Raw genomic sequence first — 24,267 nt, forward strand, 5'->3', positions numbered from 1 at the left:
GCCATCTGCTTTGGGAAGACCTTTAGTTGGCATTTTTGCTACGTTCCTGTTTAAATTGACATATTGATTAGTCCTTCAACCAATAGCAAGACTACACATGGAAGGACCTGTCACGGCATGACAGGGACAAAGCAGTGCATGGTTCAAAGGGAAACACCTTCAAACATACCGTGAACAAGACTTAGCTAGGCCTTGGACATCATACAATGAGATATTATCCGAAGTGCTAGAGAAAAAATTCTTGACTCCAGGTTAGACATCTTTATTTCCGACCGGACTTCTTCTTTGCCGATTCTTGGTATCCTTCAATCCACTTTTTTGAAAGACCAAAGGTCTCTAAAAAGGTATCATTAACTGTTTCCACACACACCAGTTAGTATTTTTGAGAGAGCCGTGATATGACGACCCTGAGCCTGTACGACTACTGAATTTCCATAACGGGGATCCTCTGTCAGATTGGCGGAACAGGCTAACTTCGTTTGAATGTATCGAGTAAAGGGCTTCGGGTCGATGCCAAAGTTACTGAGGCCGGCAATACGGGTCTACAGTGAAAAGTTTATTCTAGTTTAAGAAATTTAACTGTTGGTAGAGGACTCAGTTTCAACGTACCACATCCTTTGCGCTCTGTCTAGTCTCATAGAGATTCAGTTTGAGACTTTTGTTATCCGTCGTAATTACCGGTACAAGGCCACTTTCGGGAGGGTAGGTTATTCGATATGCAGCTTTGAGGCCCTTAGTTATGGAGGTGATTAGATCCTGAAACGTTATCTGGAAGCGCGGCTCGGCAAGGGTGCTTTCAGGTGATTCTTTGAGCAAATTAGGGTCGCAAATCCACACTAACAAGTCGTTAACATTGATCAAACTAAAAATACGTAAAAGGGTCCAAAATCGCTTGCAAAACTTACTCTCTACTACCAGCGCTTCTGAGATTGTTTGAGTCGACATAGGCTCCGACAATATGGCAAATTTCTGATTGTTCGATGCCATCACCCATTCTAGAGCCCCAGTGTTGATTAAGCAATTGGGACGGGTACCTGTAACCAGCAGATGCAAAGAAGGGAGCAATTCTGGGGGTAATCATGCGAACCTCCTTGAGGGCAGGCGGCCCGAAGTAAAAGTTGCCAACAGCGAACCTGGAGTCCGTTGAATCGACAAAGGAAATGTCACTGTCACAAGTATTGCCGCTCAATTTCGAAAGCTCAGGCAAACCCTGTTCTAATTCCTGTAATCTGGGGTAGAAGGGGGAATACTAAGCCTTAGAGATCCTACTTGGGATGATCCTTCTGGAAAGCTGTCAACCGTGTAGTCCCAATATCGATGGTTTCTAGAGAGAGAATACCTTCAGCTGCCATCTTTTCCAGGAAAACACCGACCTGAGATTTAAAATTTCCAATAATCTGCGAAAGGTCACCTTCTTATACGAAGTTTTTTTAATATCTAGTTTTCCCCCATTCGGACTGAATTATCAAGCGCAAGGTTAGCACCACAATAGGAACGTACCAATCGGATTTCATATGCTTTGCATAAAAGACGTTAACCGGAAGGGGTAAATCAGTCGGCTTCAACGAGCAGAGGGCGCGTAGGAAGCAGAGCATTAGCAAATCATCACCATCAAGCTCAGCTGAGAAAAAAACAATCTAGGCATAGGATACTGAAACAGTCTAACTGGTTAGTATATCTGAGTAGAGAGTGCTTATGCCTAGTAGGATTTGTATGACAAAGGATATCAATTAGTGGGAACGTACAGGAACCATCTTCGGTTGTAGCTTCGTTAAAAAGCACCTCATTTGGGCTAACGGGTTCGATGTTGTAATTGACTTCAATTTTGTCCATAAGTTTGTAAGATGCCAGGAGGTGAGGGGGGCAGAGCTCGCTACAAATACAGACACACCTCACGAACCACGCATTAAGAAACTCTAAAGTCCAAATGCATCACGAGCAAGACTTACGTGAGCTTGTCTCGGGATGTGTGAAGGATCAGAATAGCCTTGTCTTTATCACCAGCAGCTCCAAATTCAGTTGCACTCATATTACAGATGCCGACAGCAAGTGGTTTAGAACATTTACCGTGAGCTGCTTTCTCCGGAATTGCGGCTACAGAGCAAATGGATGATTTTTGCAGTGAGTTTACGTGACCCCCAAGGGGTCCGTCCCGGATCACATCAGGCATCATGAGGTCTACTCAAAGGCTTCGAATACATTTCGGTCAAACAAACCAGATCCACCGAAAATTCTATCCATAACGACATCATACGTGTAAAGAAGAGGAATAGTGGAAGATGATAATAGAGAAAGAGTAAAAACTAGAAAAGACGAAGGACGCAATTATTTGGCATACAATGACACACCTGTTGGAATCATCTTACCTTCGTACAGGAAAGCCAGTGGCACTCCATCGAAGAGGTAGGATACAATGTCATGCCGTGTGCTAGTATGAATTTTAATTTCCGAAACAATCCTATCTTTAAAAATTACACCAGCATCTTCGTTTGACACATTCAGATCCTCTATCATCTTTTGTATGAGTTTCCTTCTTCAATGTGGAAAAATACAATTAGGTGGGAAGTGGTAACCTAACACGAATCGCCCAAAGAAAATTTGGCGTTTTTACCGTTTCATTTCACGAAGGACAACGTTTGTTCGGATCTTGAAGGGCTTAAGAAACAGCATATTGCGCCAAGCAGAAGCGGCTAGCAGCGTAAGTTGGCGTACACTGGAGGTTGACATCCAGATCAGGCGCCTTAGAAACATAAACTGGCTCAGCTAAAGAATACCAAAATTTGAAATCGCATTAATTTAACTTCAAGTTAGATGTCAATTTGTATTTATGCTTACACGAAGCAAGACTTAAGCCTTCGCGTAATTGCACACTTATGCTTCTGTTGTACAGTATTTAGAACCAAAATCTTTCAATGTTAAATGGGTGATTCAAGTCCTGCAGTGGTTTTTTAAGGGACGTAATATTAATACTATGTGTTGGTATACGCTACGGAGCAACTTATTAGCTGGTGGTCTTTGGCATAAAAAACAAAGAAGTGACACCTTTGCCGGCTTTTTAAATTTCCTCCGAGGTGTCCTGTGCGTATGGGTTTTGGTGCATGGATATCCGTGCCGGCATAGATTTTGAATTGTCAAGCGAGTCACTTTTTCTTCCTAGGAGTATCTGTGATAAATATGCCGAAATCGGAATTACATCAGTTTTTCCTTGGCAGGCTGCATGTTTGAAATTGCCAGGTGTTCTTGGTGAGCGGTTATATTTGATTTGACTTATTTTTGCTCAGACGGGACTAGAAATCTCGTTTATTGTGCTCCTACAAGTGCAGGCAAGACTCTAGTGGCGGAATTGATTACTCTGAAGCGCATCTTGGCCACTAATAAGAAGGCTATAATTATATTGCCCTACGTTTCTGTATCAAGGGAGAAAATGGTTTCGTTGCAGGTAATTAAGACCAAGGTTTATGTTCTTCTCTAATAACGCCCGTTGGTTTTGTGTAATACTACTAGATTACAGAGAGCTTTTCTTGATCACTTTAATGCATAATGAATTTTACTTTTACATACACTCAAGGATTCAAGTTACTCCGAACCAGATTATTGTTAGAATAATATCTGAATGTTTGAAAGACCCGAATCTTAAGGGAGAGTATTTGCCAGCATATTTTTGAAGGCATCGGTGTTCGTGTTGGCGGGTTCATGGGTGGCGTTAGTCCAGCTGGTGGCTTGGCTTCCGTTCGCGTCGCTGTCTGCACAATTGAAAAGGCCAACAATCTCATTAATCGACTAATTGAGGAGGAGCACCTTTCTGATCTAGGTACGACTTCGCCAATTCATTCGTCTATTCTGCAGGCATTGTTGTTGTTGACGAGATGCATCTCATCAGCGATCAACATCGTGGCTATCTTCTGGAACTCCTTCTCACAAAGCTTCTTCTTCATGGACGTATGGAGAAAAGTCGGCAGGGAAATGAAACTCGGAATAATCAGTCGGTCGAAGATCTGCACATTCAGATTGTTGGCATGTCAGCTGCTCTTTCTACCTTACCAGTCCTCGGTTCATGGCTTGAGGCTGCTATTTATACTACCGACTTCCGTCCTATTCCTCTCACAGAATTTGTCTACACCAAAGAAATCGTCTATCGAGTAAAAGCCGGTGAAGGGGATGCATACGAGTACGTTCTGGGGGATTCAAGCAAAAATTGCTTTCCGCTTTTTCGTTTAGGCGTTTGGAATCAATTAACGAAGGGGAATATGATCTTTTCAACGTCCCACGGGAGAGATTACCGGCCGTGGACAATGATGACGGTGTCTTTGAACTCTGTTTCGACACTCTACTGTCCGGTTTTGCAGCTCTTGTTTTTTGCTCCACAAAACAGTGGTGTGAGCAGCTTGCCACGTCGATGGCTGGACATGTGAGTTACCTTCGGATTGATGTGGTAATGTTCGGTGAGGACTTGCTTTGTTCGGTGACTTGCTTTGCGCTCCTTGTGGTAGATATATCGGTTGGTGAAGCCATACCTTAAAATGGAGGACGAATGGCCTCCAAAGGAACCGAACGATTATGGGAGGACACTAAGAAAGCAACTAAACGAGATTGGTCTCAACGAGTGTTTACAGCAGCTGGAGCGGAGCCCTGCTGGGCTGGATCCCGTACTTTCGCGATGTATCCGATTCGGCGTTGCATTCCATCATGCTGGTGCGTTTATATCCCAATTACTTACCAGTCGGTGGTGGAAACTAGTGGTGTCAACTTTTCCATATTTAAAGCTTTTTCTTCCTTTCAGATCTGTGAATTTACTTTACAGAATTTTCTACTAAAAACGCGGCCTGGTTGAAAAGTCGAATAATTCGGCTCGGATTGTTTGCTTATTTGAGCTACTATCGACTACCTTAGATAGGATTGCGTTGCATAACTCATTGATTATTTTTTCACAATGGCTACTCCAGATGTTGAGTACTTCTATTAAACGAACTGATGATGCTTCTAGGTCTCACCATAGAAGAGCGTGACGTACTAGAGATGGCCTTCCGCAAGGGTCATCTTCGCCTCCTTATTGCCACCTCCACACTGAGCTCGGGCGTCAATCTCCCGGCACGCCGGGTGATAATTCGTACCCCGTTCTTTCATGGTCAGACACTTGGCTATCTTGACTACAAGCAGATGGTCGGTCGGGCGGGCCGCAAGGGCATCGATGTACGTGGTGAGAGTGTGCTGCTTTGCAAGTCAAAAGACCTGCCTAAAGTGCGGCATCTCCTGAGCTGCGGTATGCCACGTGTCACATCCTGCTTGCTAACACAAAGCGGAACTCCTGAGTCGAGCTTGCGTAGAGCCCTTCTGGAGGTGTGTAGGTTTGTATTGCTAGGTACAGGTGGGACTTTTTTGCGTCATTGGGGACTATTTTTGGCCCACTGACTTCGGATATTTTACTCAAATTCTAGAAACTTTAAGGCCATAAATAACAAAACTATGTTGTGAGCTGTTTGTAAAACAGCACTTCTTTTTCATCTAAGGTCATCGCCAATGGCATTGTTGAAAGTGTATCAGATGCCAAAGCCTACATGGAGAGTACTCTTCTCGCAGCTTGTCTCAAAGCTCCTTCTAATTCCGAGTCATCACCCATTTTTCACTCACAACGTCGCTCTCTGATGAAAGGCAGCTTTCACGAGACTGATTTCCTTCTCTCCGCCTGTCTGGACGTCCTCCTGGAGAGTGAGTTGATCCTGAGGCTGCCGGGTGATGAAGAGGCGCTTAGACCAACACAACTAGGCAGAGCTATTCTCGCTTCCTCACTTGGACCTGTGGACGGACTGACGGTTTTCACTGAGCTGTCGAGAGCAAGTCGTAGTGTTGCTCTGGACACTGATCTGCATTTAGTTTATTTGGTGAGATGTTGGAAATTGCTTGGCTAAAATTTTCACTATAGCGGAGCTAACTTGTTTCTTGTCATACATTCGTATGACCTGCTTATGGTATAGTTTTGACTAGTTTTAAATCCTACATATCAGTGAAAGTGTCCTTTTTTGTTCTTCGACCACAATTTTACTTATTTGTTTTCTTAATAAACTGATTCAAAAGCTCGAACCCATAAAGTATATTCCCTAGGTGTTGTAATGAGTGTAAAAACTTTTGGTTTCTCCCCATTTCGGTGATCGAATAAGTTAATATACACAAGCAAGTGCTAAAGTAGAAATTGAATGTCATCAGCCCAAAACAGATTTATCCGTCTTTGTAGATGTAAACTTTTCTTTATCGGATATCTTAGTTTAGTTTCTCCTCGTGAAATTAAGCTTAAGGTGTTTAATTTACAAGTAATTTGATTTGAAATGCTTTGCTGATTTATTATATCGCATTACATTACGAATTTTATTCCCATCACTATTGGATTTCTAAATGAGGCTTTGTCAGTCTTACATTCCTAGTATATTTATGGAATGTACATAAATTTACCAGCCTGTAGAGTCCTACTGTTTAGTGAATGCCTGTTCACCTCCATCGTAATGCTTTAAGGTAACTTAAAGCTTTCTCTCTTCCGAAAGATAATTGCACGAGAGTCAATTACGCAATGCATATCTTTCAGGTGACTCCTATCTACCTCAACCTCGATAACAACCTGGACTGGTCCCGTTACCTCGAAATTTATCAATCTCTGTCTCTACCGGAGCGGCGTGTGGCTGAGCTTGTTGGCGTGGAGGAGCGCAACCTCATACGCTGTCTTTCAGGCGCAGCGGTGACCAAGCGGGCCCTGCCACAGATGCGACGCTTCTATCTCGCCTTGGCACTCCATTGCCTCGTGTGCGAGGATGGATTGACCGAGGTAGCGGAGCGTTTCGGCATCAATCGTGGCCTGCTGCAGAGCCTCATGCAGCAGGCCTCCACCTATGCAGGTAGTTAGTGCTGTTTTTCTTCCTCTTTTAGTCATCGATTAAAATTCCAATTGTATGGATAACTGCCAGTCAAAATCTGATCTTAGTTTTCGAATCGCCGTTGACTACTTTTGTAATACCTTTTACTTGGATGAATATGTCTGTCCAAAGCTTGCATGTTTTCAAGGAAAGGGAATTACCTTTATTTTGTTATTTTTCAAACAGCAGCTCTATTGAGTAGAACATTTCAGAAATGAAGTAGTAGGAGAATTTTTAATAGTGTCAATGGACAAAATAAGGCTACAAGATTTCATTAAATTCACAACTGAACTAAGCGATAGTAGTTATTAAAGGATTGGATTTGAGGAACTTGATAAAAATAAATATATTCAACAGACCATTTTAATCAAACGGAATTTCAGCTATAAATGGCTTAATGTTCTAACTAACGCATTGTTCAGTCACCGTACCAGATAATACGGCATATGAATATACATTTCTAAGTGCTTACTAATTTATGAATGCATGAAATATTGAAAAAAGTGGGTTGACTTTTAGCTGATGCTAAAGGTTTTTCACCTCATGAAAATTTGAGCTTTAAAATAGACTTAGGAAGATCAAATTCAGGATAATATAATTCAATCCAATTTATAAGTTGCCAGGGGACTCCTTTAATAGCGCCTCTTTATTAGATGAAGGCGCTTATTTCTAACGTATATGCCTTTATGTGAGTGGCCATTTCACATCTTCCAGTCAGTTGGATGTCCTTCCCCTTTCACCATCTAACTCTAGGTATGGTGACGGTGTTCTGCAACCGTCTCGGTTGGATCCACATGGAGCGTCTGCTGGAAGGTTTTCAGGTACGCCTCTTCTTTGGTGTATCCAACGAGCTTCTCGATCTAATTCGTCTCTCCCCTCTGCTGAGCACCAATCGCGCCCGCATCCTCTACCAGGCTGGCTTCACATCCATAGCTTCAGTGTCCAGGGCTCGACCAAAGGAAATTGAACGGGTGTTGCAGCGAGCAAATCCCTTTAGTAGGTCCGTTGAAACCTATTTTTTGGTCTGCAGATGGCCATTAAAAGTATCTGGTGCAGTCGGGTTTGGAACCTAGCGTAATTTTGTCGTAGTTTTTACTGGTCTTAAAAGGTGCATTCAGGTGGAAAGCAGGCAGCTTAACTCCGAATAAGGATTGACACCTACTGTTAATCAGTGTTTCTCGTAGGCATTTTACTTTGATGAAATAACTACAGTTTTGCTGGGGATTCACGATTCACCTTTGATGAAGTTTTCTTACAAAATGAAAGTTATTCAAGACATTGGCGCTTCCGCGTCTTAGGATGACAGCTTACGCAATAGCTGATATTACTTAGCCTATCTCACTGCATATATTTTCACTGTGCATAGTGGTAAGAATCAGAACGAAATACGTTCTCCCCGGTTGATTATCCTTCCGGACGGTTCTGCCGTTACCGAAATGGAACTGGCTTCATTGTTGACGTGTAGAGCGCAAGAAGTGCTTCAGGATGATCTTTTCTGCAACTACGGCGTCGACTTGCCTACTAACGTTGCAGTGGCTTCTTTCACACCCTCAGCGAAGCGACGTAAACTCTCGCCTTTAACTTGCACTGAAATGCGACCTGCTTCACCGCGCCCTGCCAACGTCCAGACACCTATCACGAAAAGTGTCCTAAATGGCTACTGCATCAGTAGGCCTCCCACTTCCCACAGCATTCTTAGCAGACCATCCGCCACAACGGAGTTTGCCTCAACACCTGTCGCAAACATCCAGGCATCTGCTGACCAAAGCAACTTTAATCATTCCCACGTTAATACCACACCCAGTTTCTGCAATGTTTGCGGACAATTACCTTTATTACCTCGATCCACAATGGGGCCTACTTCATCACTTATTGCAGACGCTCAGACATCTATTAGTGCCCGTGATCTCTCTGCCATATCAGCATTATCGGTGGGTGAGGAGATGGTTCAGCTCAACGACACAATGACTTTCTCGATGATGGAGCGATTTGCTGAGAATGCCACCGCAGAGTTGACCCTTGATACCGTCAGCAACGAGGACATTTTCAGCAGTCAATTACACAGTTCTTCAATCTGTGAGGATTCAAGGTTTGTCGGTTAACAAGGGGCTTAACTCTCTGTCTATTCCCTTCGGCACTTTTAACAGTATTTTTTTGTAATTCGGTAGTAAAAATGCTGTTCAACCGTCCGTTTTGTTGGAACAAGGAAAATCAATTGGTGAGTTTTTGGAAATGGGTTAATTTCCGTACCTACACTACCACTGTCTGACCAGTCTTTATTATTTCACCTAGATACATTCACCCGTCGGCCCCTCTTTTCTCTAATTGATGTCACAAAGACTCCTCAATTATGGGCGACATTTCAGCGTGAATTTGAAAGCTTTCTCGATTCCAACACCGACGCTGAAATACACTGGCTAGCTGTCCAACCACATTGGCAAGTTCTGGTAAACCGAGTGGCCTGCATGAAAGCTGTGAATAACAATGCTGGGATTGTCTGGCACGATGGCTGCGGTGGGAGACTCGCCCATGGAAGTGTCTGTTCTGGAGCCTGTCTTCAACTCATAGGCCTCACACTCTCCTCCTCGCGTTTGCATCCACAGACTGTTTTCTGGCTCCCTTTTCATATTCGAGGCGTGGACGTGTTAAAGGTTCTTAGACGCCTTCTAGCACGTCTCCGGCTTGGACTGATAGTGTGGGATTTGAAGTGGTGGCTCCGTGTGTCTACCGAACTTTTAGATCTTGATGCTAATCTAGTGCAGAACTTTCACGATCCTGGCACTCAATGTTGGTTGGAGGATCCGGACTCTGGTAGACCTAGACTTGTGGACGTAGTTCCAGATGCATCAGCTACTGTAAATGACCTCTTTTCCATGGGTTATTGCCTTGGTGAGTTTAGCTTTCAAGCGGTGACTTTTTTATTTCTCTAAGCCAATTTCAACTGAGAAATTTTGCAAATATTTAGATCCACCAACACAGCTGTGCGACTGGAGCAAACTGCAACTGGCCAATCCTTCCTCCCCACTTCCTTGTGAGTCTTGCGTCCCGCCAACCGTATTAAACACTGCTGCTCAATGCTATCTTCTCTCATTGGCCCCTCCACCCTCTCCTCCTCCCTTTGCCCTTAAGTTAGAACTGCCAGTGGCCTCGCTACTTGCTAAGTCGGAGTCATATGGTTTCGGTTAGTGGTCATGCTCGAATTGATTGATATAGGTCTTGATGCCTCATCCAACCTTAAGTAATTTTTCTACTTAGTTCTGAACTACTCCATTCTCAATGCATGTCAGATTGAATTGGAAAAGGTTTGTGATATGCTTGCTCGGCTTGCCCACACCCTCGTTGGTCGTGCTTTCGACCTCGGCTCTCCACGCGAAGTGGCGGATGTGAGTTACAAAAATTAAGGGACGGGAGAAGGGGGAAAAGCTAACTCTTCTGGCACATTATCATTTTCTCTGTCAGATGGTCTATAATCGACTGCACCTCCCAGTTTACACTAATCTGGCCGCGGAATTGGCCGCCAGCAAACGCGCAAGGAAAAGTCATCTTGGCTTTGGGCTGCCTGTACGACTGCGGCAGCTGCCGACGAACAATCAGACGCTCTGCCAGTTGGTTCATGCGCATCCTCTGCCGAGCATTGTGATGGAGTGGAGACGTATTCATGGAGTGCTGGAGAAGGCATTCAGTGGAATTGTCAGAGCTTGCGAGATGGCTCTGAATCGGCATGAGGTAGTAGTCTCGCTCGATTTCCAGCTGTTGTTCTACTTACTTATTTTGGTGGCAATTTTTTTTTCATGTTTTCTAGATTGCCTTATTTTTTTATAATACTTGGAAGGTTCCCCAATGAGTAATTTTTCATTCGCTTCACATGAATTAAGCCTCGTTGGTTGTTTCAGCGAGTTTGGACGTTCAGCGACTTTAAACATTTCACTTGATTGGGTCACCTAATTTGTTTGTTTGACCTCCAAGTATTTGTTCGAAACCGGACATTTTTTGCCCAAATGTGTAAATATTGCACATTCTAGATATATACGGTCTCCGTTGTATATCACGGGCAGGAGCTTGATCATTTGGTTTAAAATCTAATCCCATATTTTTCTAAAGTTGTTTTTCACAGAATTTCTTCGTAGAATCTGTGTAATACCAGTATTTACTCGCACTCAGACATTCTACTCTGTAGGAATACGCTATATTTGTTGTGCATGATTTAATTTAGAGTTATTATCTTAGATGTTTCAAAGCAGCGACAGTTTTCAAATCTCCTCATTTTATGCCGCTATCAACATAAGTGCCTTTTGAAGCTTGTATTTTTTACAGGTAATGGTTGTTTACACTTATATTATTGGTGTGTAATCATTTCGCTAAAAATCTATTTGTTTTATTTCGAAATGGTAGAGGTAACATGTACGATGCTCCTCGACACTGAGTGTAAGTCGGGATCCACCTTTATGACTACCGTTATTTTAGGTCGTTTTATCCATGTAACAGGAATTATGATGCCCGCTTGAACACCGTCACTCTAATCTGTTTATATTGTTTAATACTCTCCCTTAGACCTCTCCTACAGAGGTCAGAGTTGGCTGTGTCTACAAAACCTTCACAGCCACCGGACGAGTTGTTTCTACTCGCCCAAACCTGCAGGCTGTTCCAAAGGAGATCCGTTTCTCGTGGTCCACTCTGCTCCACCGACCTCAGCCACCACCGCAAAACGGTGTCATCTCCAGCTTGAAAGCACCGGCCAGTGTTGAATGGCCGCAAGCAATAGCCGACGTCCTGCGTCCCTTCGTTAAGGAGGCCGATTTGGTGAGCAATACCCACACTACCCTCGTGCTTCCTCTGCCAGGGTTATCAAGTATCGCTCTTTGCTATCCACTCATCCACCAGATTCTACGTCCACGTTCTGCCTTTGGAGCTGCCAAGGGCTCGGTCCTGGTGTCGGCGGACTTTTGTCATTTGGAGCTGCGCATCTTGGTGCATTTGAGTCAGGATAGTGTTCTTCTACCAATGTTACAATCTACAGGTCAAGATGTCTTCAAAGTGGTTAGTAGTGGCCTTCCCGGTCATCCTGACGATAAACAGCCTATCATGCCTCGGTGCTTTACATTAACCCTATAATGGAAACTCGTTTCCTTGATGATGTCATTGATGGAGCGGCATTTTGTCGCTAGAATCGTCTCGATTGCGATGTGCATACTAAAACACGTAATTTATTTTTGATCATTGAGCATAAGCTTATGAGTGACACTGTACTTTAGGAAATCAAAGTAGTAACGATAGTCGCTACAGATTTTTCTCAGTTGTTTTTGCAAAATAAGGGATTGTAGGGAATGGTTTCAAAATGATGAGTTTGTACCCTACTTATATTGGATTGATTCAAAGAACTAAAGTATAATGGATCTTAGCAACGTGATGCCTTTGTTTCTTTGACTTCATGCGAAAGATCTTGCAAACAAGCTGTCATTAACAAATGAATCGGAAACATTCTGAATTTCCAGTTATCTAATTGATAAAAACCTAAGTCTGGTTCAAGCATTATCATGAATATCCCTTTCTAAATGTTGTTTCTACTACCGCGGTCTTGTAAAAGTGCATGAATTCTCTTTAGCTTGCTGCTCATTGGCTGAATCGCGAGGACGTCACCTCTGTGACAGATGAGGAAAGGCAGCAGGCGAAACGGCTCTGCTATGCTATCATCTACGGCATGGGCGCGAGCAGTCTTGCCTTGCAAAATGGCATCACGCCTTCGGAGGCTCAAACTCTAATTGACAAATTCATGGCCTCCTTTCATGGTAGGTGCATCTTTTTCATGTCAAATCTCCTCCCTTACCAGGCATGGCTGAGTTCATCCGTCGAACAATCCGGACGGCTCATGAGCAGGGTTTTGTTCGAACTCTAGGTGGTCGTCAGCGTAAACTAAGTGGCTTTAAACCGTCAAAGTCTACTTCGAGTCCCTCGAAATGCCCTTCACCGTATAAGTCAGCGAACATTTTGACTGCCAGCCTTCCCAACTCGTGTACTACTGAAAAGGCACGTCCACTAACTTTCAACACCGTTAGCCTTGTGCTTTCTGTTGAACCTGATGTCGATATTCCCTTCACTAGGCTGAACGTCAGGCTGTCAACAGCATGATTCAGGGAAGTGCAGCAGATATCGTCAAATTGGCAATGCGACGGGTTGAGTCGGCCTTGCAGCGTGAGGCAAATGTGTCCTGCCGATTGGTGCTCCACCTGCATGACGAGTTGATATATGAAGTAAAAGTTGGAATGTGTTCACGGAAGATGTCCCTGACTCGACTATATTTATTTTTCGTTTATTTTCCTCTATCGTTCGTTTTAGATCACACCGGAAACCAGTGTTCCAGAAATTTGCAATATCCTGCGACGCGAAATGTCCGGAGTGGGTCAAGCATTTAAAATGAAGATCCCACTACCGGTGAAAGTGAAGACTGGATCCAATTGGTCGAATCTCCAAGAGGCTGAATAATTTTGACGTCTTTCTCTGGGTACCCTAGTTCAATGTTATTTTTTTATTGTTATTCTTGTAATGTGAAGAAATAAAATGCAGGTGTAGCTTATTCGAGCCTGGTGGGATATTTCGGTACTCTCGGCTCCTGGGGGGCTGTACCTCGGGTTATTTCCTGGTGGTGATAGTGTCCTAGGCACTGGTGGTAGGTGGTGGCTCGTCTCCCTCGAGTCATCCTCGTCGACCGCGTGTAATGCGCATTTGTGATGAGGTTCCGTCTAACTCGCACATCTTGCCGGCTATTGGGGGAGCGTGGGGATAGCAGATTCACAGGTTACTACGCCAAATCATCTTTGACAGGGGTGGTAGCCATTAGTATTCTCCAATAGGGACTAATGGCTTTAACTTTTATCTTCGAGAGTAAATGTAGGAGATGTTTGCTTATTTAGAAGACTGGAAACCAAATTTATTAGCCTCGAAGATCTGGATTTGCCTAATATGCTTCTTTTCGAAGAATAAATGCAAAACTTCACCTCACTAAGTGCACCTAAAGATATTATTCATATTTCAGTTTAGTTTAGGAAGTGAAACCAATTTCAGGAGTCATGTAAATACATTAAAAAATTATTTTATTCGACTAATTCCACATGTCCCTCTTAACTTTGCGTGGGATTGGGTAATTTTAACGGTGGCTTTTGGGATGCTTTGCTATGCGTTACACTATGCTTTTTTTCTGCTTCCTACCCACTGTAAAGTGCTGGTTAATATGCATAATTATCATAAAAGTAAAGGTTAAATACATTAATCTTAACAACTGAGCACAAACATGCATTCTTTTTTGTCTCTGATGTTTTGGAGCCTTTGTAATCTAATTGATTATGCTTTATTTTAAAGGGTTAATTTCATTGACACCTTTCATTTTTCTCCGAAGAATAAATAAGTGGTAAAATGTGTGGCAGAACAGCTTGGTAATGCCGGCCACTGTTTGATGTTTAAAGTTCCTTGAGAAAGGAAAGTATATTGGAACGTCTGGCGTCGCAATTCAATGGTAAGAAGAAATTTGAATGGCGGTCTGCTCAGTCGGTGGGTGATTTTGCTCCCTCATTTAACAAAGCCCCTGGAAGTTTCAAGTGAGTCTTAATTTCTTCACTTTTCTCATGATTATTCTTGTTACTTGAATTTTCTCCTTTAATCTAGTCCTGTCATAATCTCATCATCACATTTAAATTCTGCATTTGAGTGCAATGCACAGTTGGGGATCGTTCAGGTTATGCTCTGGGGTCTCATTCCCTCATTTGTGTCAAATACACTACAGCAGGCCTCATCCGGAAACAAGTTCGCCACAACAAATGCCAGAGCTGAGAATATTCTTGAACGACCATCCTATATGGACTGCATCAAGCACCGTCGAAGATGCGTTATATTGGCACAGGGGTAGTCATTCTTTATTGTACATTGCTTGTAGTTTTTACGAATGGAAGAAACTTGAAGGGGGCAAAAAAACACCGTTCTTCATCTCCCTTCCTGGTAATCCTCAAACTGTACTCAAAATTTACATCTATCCTAGGAGAGAGTGAGCCGCTTATGCTTCTAGCTGGCTTCTTTTCTGTGAATAGGGAAAAATCAGTAAATCCCCAGCAAATTTTTCCATCTATCGTTTAGCTCTTCTCTTACAGCATTATTACAACAGGGGCTGTTAATGAAGTGGCAAATATACATGATCGTATGCCGGTATGTTGTTAATCATGTAGATTTACCAATATACAGGTCATTTTCCGGGACCCTGAAGACATATTCGAGTGGATTAATCCAGAATTGTGTTCGCCTGTTTCTGTGAGCTTGTTAACATTGCTCATTTTATCTCCCGTATATAACTACATTCTTTATTGTAGACCGTGAGGTTTCTACAACAACTGATAAATAAGTTGAAACTACTCGAATTGAAGATATACCCTGTCACCCCCTTGATGAATTCTACTTCATTTGACTGTCCTCAGTGTATTGAGCCTTTGGACCATTCAAAACCGTGTGTTTATGCGCGGTATTTCTGCGTTTTATTTCTTCTGATAAGCATGGCTTCATTTCATCGACATTTATCACTCATTAACCTTAGTTACACTTTACTTCCCGTTTAGTTCGGTTCGGGACTGCCCAAAGGACAGAAAGATTGCCCAATTCTTCACTATGAAACGAAAAATTTTCGAAAACACTGAATCCACACTTGAGGAGGAACCCACTTCGAAAAAGAGACTTGAGGATTTGTAATTGTTACAAGTCTAATGTTCTTAATTGTCAACTTTATAACGGATCAAATGGACCTTCTTGAGGGAGTGGGTGACTTCGAGGAACTCGTGGCCTGATATCAGGTGTGAGTGAGGTTCTGTCTGGGTTCTCGTCTAGTCGGATTGTTCTTGTGTGTTTTATGGGAGCCGTTCCTCTAAATGAGGTCTGAAAGAGAGTTAACATGGGATTGTTTTGTGTTGACGGATTAATTTAGTGAGATAACTCCCATTACCTGTTGATGTGCAGGGTCCATAGGGTTGTAGTTTCTTCCACGTTCTGATTTTCTCCGTCGAATTGTCAGATACATCTCACTGGTGAAGTCTGAAGCTTCTGTCTGTGGAAGCGTTGGTCTAGCTTTAGTTTTATGCTTTTTAAGGCTTAAAAAACCCGAGATTTGTGTTGGGGATGTCGGTGAGACGTCATCTCTGGTTACCATTTGTTCCTCGGTCCATCCTTCAAAGTGAAAAAAACAGACGATCGATTCATGACGACCTTGTGGGGTAGGATGGGCTGTATTTCTTAGGTATACCACTCTGGGTAAATATTTTGCCCAGAATTGCATTAACCTGGAGCGCGCATTTGCACGGAGTTCCTACTCTGATGACTCTTGGAGGTTCCACGCAAACTACAAAACAGCAGGTTGGTGCGTTTGGCGGGTTTGGGTTCAGATCGGTCGGACGACATCGGAGGACCTTGTGAGGTTGTTGCTGTTGCAGGTGGTGGTCGAGGCGCACTTGGCGGTGTTGGTCGTGCGCTCAGCGCCGCTGGTGCTGGTGGTGTCTCCAGCAATACTTTTTTTACTTGAGAAAACAAAAGTCGTTTTCCATTTACACTTAGAATTTTTCTAATTCGAAAGCTTAACTATATTCCTTCCAGGGTAAACCGGTTTGAGACCTCATCAGCTGGCTAAGGGGAATCAAAAATTTGGGGCAATAAAACGGAATGCAGTCCTGCTGGGTTAATTTGATAGCGCCTTGTGGAGAGGTCTTTAGCTACTGGCTGTGCGTGGTCCAATTTCACTAGAAAGGGAAATAAAGTGTCATTTTTTTCAGATCACTAAATTCATCTAATTATAATTCAAAAACAAACTGGTTAGACTTTGCGACGGTATCTTCTTCCCGACCCACTTCCAGATACATTGCGTTAGAAACCCCTAATACAGTCAGGTACGATGCAATATCATTGGTTTTTTAGGTATTAACCTGAAACCTCTCCCCCCCCCCCCCCAGTGATCACGAAGATAATTTTTCTCCTGCAAACTAAGGGTTGTTACGACAACCGCTATTGAACTTTCTAGGGATTTTAATTTACTCTAGATTTGGGAGTGCAACTGCAAAATCTACTGCAGCTGCCGTTGTTTAGACAGGCAAGATTCCGAAATCCACGCAGTTTTTACCCTGAGGTTTTCGTAAAGACGGTATTCAGACCTGTAACTGAGGTTAAAACTGTCTGTTTGTTTAGCAGTATTACCGATTCGGCTTCCATAACTCCTCTGCACCAAAGTTCCAACGCAATCCAGCATATCACTGGAGCATTGCAATTCGCTGTAATGGAGTTGACAGTTCAAGTAACGGAATTTTCTTCCTCAAAACGATGCACGAAGTCCCATAAATTACTACCAAATAGACGGTCGAGAGTAAATGAATGCGACTCTGAAAAAGGCGTTTATGTGAAAAACAGCCCTTTGATCGTTGCTTTCAGGAAAAGCCCAGAAATCTCTAAAGTTGGGAGTATTTCAATCTAATGGCCTGGCACAAATGAAAACCATTCAAGAAACCAGCATAACCACTGATCCCACCACAAAATCCGCTCACGTATTACAAATTGTTTTGGGCCAAATTTGGTGAACTGAAAAGAAAAAAGTAGGAAAAGCAAAATCAAAATACACTTACGAAGTGGCAGGCCTTCTAACATTTTGGCATACTGACTTCGAAATTGGCCTACCAAAACATGAACGAATTGAAAACGATGGAGGAAGTAGTCGCACAGGGTTAGTTCAGGTATTGTCGGTTATGGAGGTCAAAAAGATGAATCCGAGGGGAGTTTGGGGGGGATTGGATGTAGGCAAGTAAAAACTGTCCATTCCAAAAGGAAGTGAAAGTTAGAAGCGGAGGACGAGGGAATTAGCAACACCTTTCAGAGGAGCATTGGAGATGCACCACTGCAGTTTACTGTAGCACTTTCAGCTTACTCTTCAACCGATTTCCCGCTTCTGTGTCTGGCAAGTAGTTGAATGGAAGCCTGCCACTGTAGTCCCGCACTGTAGCTTTTGCATCTGAGAATAGCAGTGGAAACACCAAAATTGATGACAACTGAAATAGTTCCCAAACCCACAACTTCCGGAATGATGGTATTTTAAGTAATGAAATTAATTTCTGTTACAAAGATATGATAAAGGGCTGCCTTAAAAGACGGGACGCCAGAGCTATTCCATTTGGACAGTAAAAAACAAAAGTGGCTTTTTTTCAACTACAAGGTAAAAGAAGTTCGTAAATTGGCAAATTGTGCAAAATCGTGCAAATTAGTAAGCCTTCTACCGCTGCTATTGCGCAACTAAAACGAGGGATGGAATGGAGAAAAAATGAGATGTTTTCCGGCACGCGTGAAAGAAGGTTTTAGTTTGTCTCACGCACCACTGAAACAGCACCTAAACTCAAACATGAATAAAATTGCATGTAAAATTTTCCCAAACTTTCTGCGGCGGCCCTGTTTTATACCTTATCAGATCACAAATTTGTCTGGTTAGAAATACCGCATGCAAGTCATCAATTGGATGACGGAATGGAGGTGTAAACACGAGATTGCATTTTCAAGATCAGATGGCTATCAAATTCCCATGTATAAATAATGAAAATGACTCAACAATAAACATCGTGAGCGTATTCATCCTCTCAAGGATTGCCGCACAAAGGAATTAATCCCATTTCAAAATTGATAAGCACGTAGCTGAGAAGATAAATGACCTTCTAGATAATCTAGAAGTAGGACTTTGCCATCTACCCACCAGGCCTGAGTAGGAATAATTGATGTGAAAGAAGGAGTAAAGGTGAAAAAACTCACTAAATTGAGACATGAGAGTGAACGCTACTTCTTCCGAAGCACCAATGGCAGCCATATGCAGAGGAGTAAGACCCTGAATTAACAGTTGTAGGGTCTTGGTAATAGAAGGCACCTACCCCCTGAAATGAAAAAACGTCGAATTTTAGATCATCGAAGTAAAATTCTTCCAGCAAACGTGATTGCGCTCAGACAAGTGAATTAAAAATCATGCAGAAGAAGTACACAGACAATTATCACCCCCTTTGAATGCTAAATGAGAGGTAGGCCCTTGAGTACTTTAAAGTTTCATAGTCCTCCACGCATGGGGTGACTAGATGAAGCGGTTCTACAGCCAAAGATTCATCACCGCTATACTTGAATTACTTTAAGTAAAAATGAAGTGAAATAAACAATGAAATGAGTAGACATTCGCACGGGAACAATTCTTGTTATCTGCTTCCTAATGTGTTCCTGGATAGCGGCGACGACATACATGGTTGCGAATATCCACGTTCGCCTTATAAGTTCCCGCCAGAAGACGAACCAAACTCATATCATTAACTTGAGCAGCAAAATGCAGAGCAGTCTATAAAGCCAAGATCAAGTAGAAATGACTTTACAATATTACATATTGTACTTTAGCAAAGAGAGAAAAGACTTACGTTCTGGAACGCAGGGGTTAACCGATTGTAAGGTAAGGGTAGATAAGAAAAAGAATAGATTAGTGTCCAACACTAAAAGTAGGTAGAAGATACTCACTCCTGTAATATAGTCCTGCGATTGGAAAAAATAAACGAGGTAAACTATATTACGAAATCAAATAGGCTTCCATATCCACTATCGAAAAGGTCACACAACATACCCGCCAATTGACGAGTTCAGGATCATTCGAAAGTAAGCGAGACATTTCATTGAAGTCGTACTTTAAAATAGCATCCCGCCACTTTCGCTCTTGATCAGAAATCTTCCAAGAGCAATTTAGAAAAAATTTTCATCGACTTACGAGATAAGCATTCGATGCGCATAAACGTGCCCCACAAACATCACCACTAAGCTAGAAAAAAAATTTAGAAAATGACTATTATGAAAAAGAAGGCTTCAACAAAAGTAAAAAATTCGTAAATACATAGTAAATGAAAGACGTAAAAAGCTGGCGACTAGCGTTTATAAGGATATCTGCTTCTGGAACTCACACGCGCTGACTGAGTATTCAGTAAATTGTTTATGTGATACGCCGGAGACTTCCGCAAGACTATCTTTTCAGATGTTTCAGAAGTTTGCATTACACTTAAGGGTCTTCAATATGAACTGTACAATAAAGGAGCGCGATAAACACGTTACTTAAGTGGCGTAATTATGCAGCACCAAAATTCGAAAGGCAGGAAGGAAAAAGCTATTTGACTGAACAAAAAAACTAAAGGAACCAATAAAGCGGTGAATTTGTAACATACAAGACGTTATATATCCATGTACGCATGCAGAACATTTTATTAAAGTGAAAGCAATTTCGTGACACAAGTACATAGCCATTAGCTAAAAGGAGCAAAAATTTGCGAAAACACCGATATAGAAAATGAGTTAAATAAACCAATGAACTTAACAAAAAGGGGTTAAAAATTGTGGAAAAAAATAATACAGGTAAGTAAACCATTTCTTAAAAAGGCGTAACTTGTTAATCCATTCGCAAAAAATGGGATTTCCAGGAATTTTAAATATTCCTGAGCAGTCCTAAAAGCATACAAAATCCTCCCAAACTCCTGTGAAAATTATTACAAAGTTCGAAGGAAGTTAAGTAAACTAATGAACTTAACAAAAAAGGATTAAGAGATTATGGGAACGATAATGCAGGTAAGTAAATCACTTCTTAAAAGGGCATGGGTTGTTTAATACACGCGTAAAAAACAACAAGGAAATCTTCAAGAACTTTAAATATTCCTGAGCAGTGCTAAGGGCATACAAAATCCTTCCAAATCCTTGTAAAAATTACTGCAAAGTTCAAAGAAAGTAGAACTAAAGGTGATATACATAGGGGAAACAAAAGCTGGCGCTAGTTGACATTAAGCATTTCTGCAAAATTGGCACGAACAAATTAAACAACCTTTGGGAAGTACAATCCTGTTATAATATTTCACTAATGTAGAGAGTAATTAAGGCCCGTTGACAAAATCCCAATGTATTAAAGAACGAGCCTTTCTAATATGGGTAAGAAAGCCCAACCGTAAACACACAATCTTATCTATTTGTCCACCTGTGCACAAGCGGACTAAGACAACGCGCCGTAGACAGCTTGATAGGTCCGCTTAGTAAACTATACGCTAGGTTAATAACGTGATCAATTTTAAAAAAATTGGAGATTTCTTATAAATTAGGCCAACTTCGTTATTTCATCATGGTCTTGAGCTAAAATAGCGAGGGTTTGCTTTAACTTGGTTATAAAATTGGGTTGTAAGCGAAAAAAGATAAATTATTTCGACAGAAAGCAAATAATCGTTCCAAAGTTTAACAATATTTACTGGAAGTGTAGAGAAATGAGGCTGCAATGATATGAGTCTCATTTCAAGTGGTATACATGAATCACTTTACATTTGAGGAAAACCTGCAGATTTGTGGATCAAAATCGGGGAGTATTTACATTCCAAGTTCACAATTTCATGTTTTATACCACTAAACTACATACCCATAATAGTGGTCAGAAATTAAATGCTGGATTTTTGGGTCAGAATCAGTATTGCTTACCTTATATGCAGCATTCCGAGACTTTCACAAAGACGAAGGAAGACAGCGCAGGGCGCAAGTCGCAGGTCTCCTCTTTTTTGTTCCTAGCGCTCTTAGAACGACCAGGTTGATTTAATTTTGACATATTTATTGGAAGAAATTGGATCGGGAAACCAAGCACAAAGTTTAGAGAGGGGAAGAACCGCAATGGTTCTCGAATATGGGAGACGCCGATTTTGTCGTCAAATTCGAATTGTCACCTTGCCTCTTATCTGAAAGGTACATTAACACAATATATTACAATAGCACTCGGTCAGAATATGTACTGTCGACGTACAGAGGGGCTGGAGGCCAGAACCCCCCGAGTACAATGGGGAGGCCCCGAAGTGTCGCATAAGTTATTTTCTGGAAACAAAAATACCCAATAATAATAACAAATATCCAGTAATTAGACTGTGTGCAAACGCTTCCAATCCTCAGTTATTAATACCACACTTTGTCCCTTTTTTCATTTATCCTCATTGCCCTTTGGTTTCCCAGGTTATACAATTTCAGATTCTTTAAACTTATCGATAAATAACCGGTTCTCATACTACTTCTAACACCAGTTTTAGTCGTAGGAACTTTATGTAGCCCCCGATACTTTTCCAAAAACGAAAGATGACATAATTCTCGGGCAGAATACATACATATCCGGCACACAAAAGGTATTAGGGCTACTGGCATGGTCCGGAAGCCAGCCCACCCCATGAGACAATCGCTAAGACAGAGAGGCCCTTTGCCAATAACTGAGAGTTAAACTACCATCACATTACAACTAGGATTTGGGTTCCTAGGCAATTCTAGGGTTTTTAGTTTGTACCGAAAAGGGATTGTGAGTTAATTTTGGTTTTCTAAAACAAATTTCATGGCATTTTATGGAAGGGCTGGTAAACCACGACAACGCGCTATTTCGACCGAAGTCATTTGACTGGCCGATCCGGCGTACATGCCCATTAAAGTATTAAGGTCTCACCACACAACCCTTCTATCCCTTACACAGCGCATTCCAGGAATTGTGCCCTATTCACAAGGAAATTTCTCAAAACACTATTTCTCATAACAAAAGTATTATTCTAGAAACTGAAAGAGAATTTTAACTGGACGGCTTGCCGATTTGTTTTTTTAAACAATTCGGATCTTTCTCACCTATTGCTATAGTTGATGTTTGCTTTCACCTAAAAACGAGGGGATACGAATTTCTTCCGTCATATTATCAAAATACACACTAATATTACTGCTGTATTTCCCCTCAGTCTCCGGTTTCATACTTCTGACTCGGATAGACTGCTTCGAGGAAGATGTCGTATACCATGGCAGCGCGAGATTTTACGATGGAATAGGGTTTACGGAGGAATTGATGTCTGGGATCAATGATGCCTTCTCGACCATGGGTTGAGTCCTGTCAACTTATATACAACCTAAAGGGTGTATTCAAGAAGAGACACATCACAATATACCCGTAGGCTATTCCACGTCAATTTGTCCTTTGATCCAATTTAAGGCGCCAAGAGGCAACCATTTCGAATTTGGTAGGCTTTAAAAACTGGTTGAATCACGGTATCTACCTGTGAATGTTTCAATCTTGCATTGATGCAAATTAGTCTTGTGGACAACAAAGCACTTAAATTATATATTCACCATCCCAATTTTCTCAGTAACATGTGCCTATTTCCAGTAATTTGATAAACAAAAACAACATTGTTTGGTGATGAAATTATTAAAGTCAACTTTATGTCCCAGTGGACCTTCAAAAACGGTGAAATTAATGTACCAATACAGACACTTTAGCGAGGTCCCCAAAACTAATTTCGCGCCCTTTTCGCTATATATTTAAACGAAGCCAAAATGCACAACGAATTTTCTGAAATAAAGACATTTAAACGCCGACATTTCCCTTTTATGTTAAGAATCATTTAAATGCACCTTTCTAGTTTTTCAAGCCGTTCAGACGATGGAGGAAAGCATAGTACTAAGCCTGATTATGTGCTATGAACATACAGAAATGCTTGGGGCTACTGGCATGGCCCTAGGGCAAAGTCGTCAGGTGGGAGTACAATGGCGGATACCCTAAGTGGTCCGCTACCAAAACCGAGATTTAACAAATAATTTGCACATTACTTTTACCAACTTTGAAAGCCAAATCCATTGAGAAGTGAGGTTTTAAGATTGCAGGACAATGCCAGATCACTTAAGGACTGCATGAGTGATTGTTGATTTTCATGAAAATAATCAGTATCCAATCACGGCTTAACCCTGTTGCATTTCAGAAAGAAGATACTCTGGTGCGCTATTACGACCACAAGGAACCAGGTAAATGAGGCCAGGTGAGTGCACGCACCTTCTGGGTCAGAGCAGGTAGAGACCTGTGTAGGTATATATGCACCAAAAAGCCCCCACTTTTCTTTGACTCTTCCCGATGGACATTCTCACTCTCACAGCACCTCTCACCTGCCTCTCCATAGGTCTCGGTATCACGGCGATGGTCCTGCCCAAGTGGAATTGCGGCGGCTTTTTCACAACTTGTGCCTTAACCCTCATCCACCTCATCATCATGGCACTCATTCTCGGCGGCATGGCTCTTATCTCGATCGTCTTCTTCGCCGACATCTGTAGTGCTTGCAACACCAAGTGGTTGCCTGGACCAGTCTGCGCCTCCTATAAGATAATAATTTCTGCTCTCGGAGCTGCAAGTCTAATGGGGGGCAACCTACTTTACGCAACAGTGTTCGTCCAATCATGGTCCTTCCTGCTCTCCTTCTCAAGCGCCATCATCGCCGTGCATGTGGTACTGTTCGCCATTTTTGGATCAAAGTGTTTCCGCAATAACTGA

The 24,267-nt window shown here is 42.1% G+C and overlaps 5 protein-coding genes across 5 annotated transcripts; 3 read left to right on the top strand and 2 right to left on the bottom strand. All coding sequences in view use genetic code 11, as the record gives it.

The window, feature by feature from the left end:
- Positions 1–262: 262 nt before the first annotated feature.
- Positions 263–2,751, bottom strand: EGR_03629 (Ligatin; the record flags this gene model as incomplete). The annotated part of the gene is made up of 11 exons (XM_024492878.1): positions 263–336; positions 371–542; positions 610–862; positions 906–995; positions 1,035–1,229; positions 1,270–1,373; positions 1,539–1,621; positions 1,746–1,873; positions 1,950–2,178; positions 2,367–2,533; positions 2,612–2,751. 11 exons carry the CDS (start codon positions 2,749–2,751, stop codon positions 263–265), a joined length of 1,635 nt encoding a protein of 544 aa, XP_024352761.1.
- Positions 2,752–3,098: 347 nt separating this feature from the next.
- On the top strand, positions 3,099–13,379 carry EGR_03630 (Helicase POLQ-like protein; the record flags this gene model as incomplete). The annotated part of the gene is made up of 23 exons (XM_024492879.1): positions 3,099–3,243; positions 3,282–3,439; positions 3,625–3,811; positions 3,847–4,168; positions 4,219–4,408; positions 4,491–4,692; positions 4,985–5,337; positions 5,508–5,879; positions 6,575–6,881; positions 7,653–7,899; positions 8,266–8,567; positions 8,778–8,988; positions 9,068–9,117; positions 9,192–9,788; positions 9,865–10,080; positions 10,155–10,282; positions 10,359–10,625; positions 11,451–11,699; positions 11,781–11,936; positions 12,502–12,685; positions 12,727–12,947; positions 12,998–13,147; positions 13,233–13,379. The coding sequence occupies 23 exons, from the start codon at positions 3,099–3,101 to the stop codon at positions 13,377–13,379; spliced, it is 5,361 nt and encodes a 1,786-aa protein (XP_024352762.1).
- A 927-nt stretch (positions 13,380–14,306) lies between these two features.
- EGR_03631 (hypothetical protein) lies at positions 14,307–15,623 on the top strand (the record flags this gene model as incomplete). The annotated part of the gene is made up of 9 exons (XM_024492880.1): positions 14,307–14,326; positions 14,357–14,488; positions 14,556–14,792; positions 14,824–14,885; positions 14,926–14,984; positions 15,021–15,089; positions 15,126–15,224; positions 15,251–15,399; positions 15,494–15,623. The coding sequence occupies 9 exons, from the start codon at positions 14,307–14,309 to the stop codon at positions 15,621–15,623; spliced, it is 957 nt and encodes a 318-aa protein (XP_024352763.1).
- A 2,186-nt stretch (positions 15,624–17,809) lies between these two features.
- Positions 17,810–21,430, bottom strand: EGR_03632 (ank repeat-containing; the record flags this gene model as incomplete). The annotated part of the gene is made up of 8 exons (XM_024492881.1): positions 17,810–17,916; positions 18,702–18,774; positions 19,174–19,241; positions 19,343–19,454; positions 19,543–19,644; positions 19,684–19,734; positions 19,874–19,976; positions 21,417–21,430. The coding sequence occupies 8 exons, from the start codon at positions 21,428–21,430 to the stop codon at positions 17,810–17,812; spliced, it is 630 nt and encodes a 209-aa protein (XP_024352764.1).
- A 2,423-nt stretch (positions 21,431–23,853) lies between these two features.
- Positions 23,854–24,267, top strand: EGR_03633 (neutral sphingomyelinase; the record flags this gene model as incomplete). Its single annotated transcript, XM_024492882.1, has 1 exon — positions 23,854–24,267. One exon carries the CDS (start codon positions 23,854–23,856, stop codon positions 24,265–24,267), a length of 414 nt encoding a protein of 137 aa, XP_024352765.1.

Source organism: Echinococcus granulosus, assembly GCF_000524195.1.
Source record: "Echinococcus granulosus chromosome Unknown EG_S00019, whole genome shotgun sequence".
In the NCBI taxonomy this organism is placed as follows: Eukaryota; Metazoa; Platyhelminthes; class Cestoda; order Cyclophyllidea; family Taeniidae; genus Echinococcus; species Echinococcus granulosus.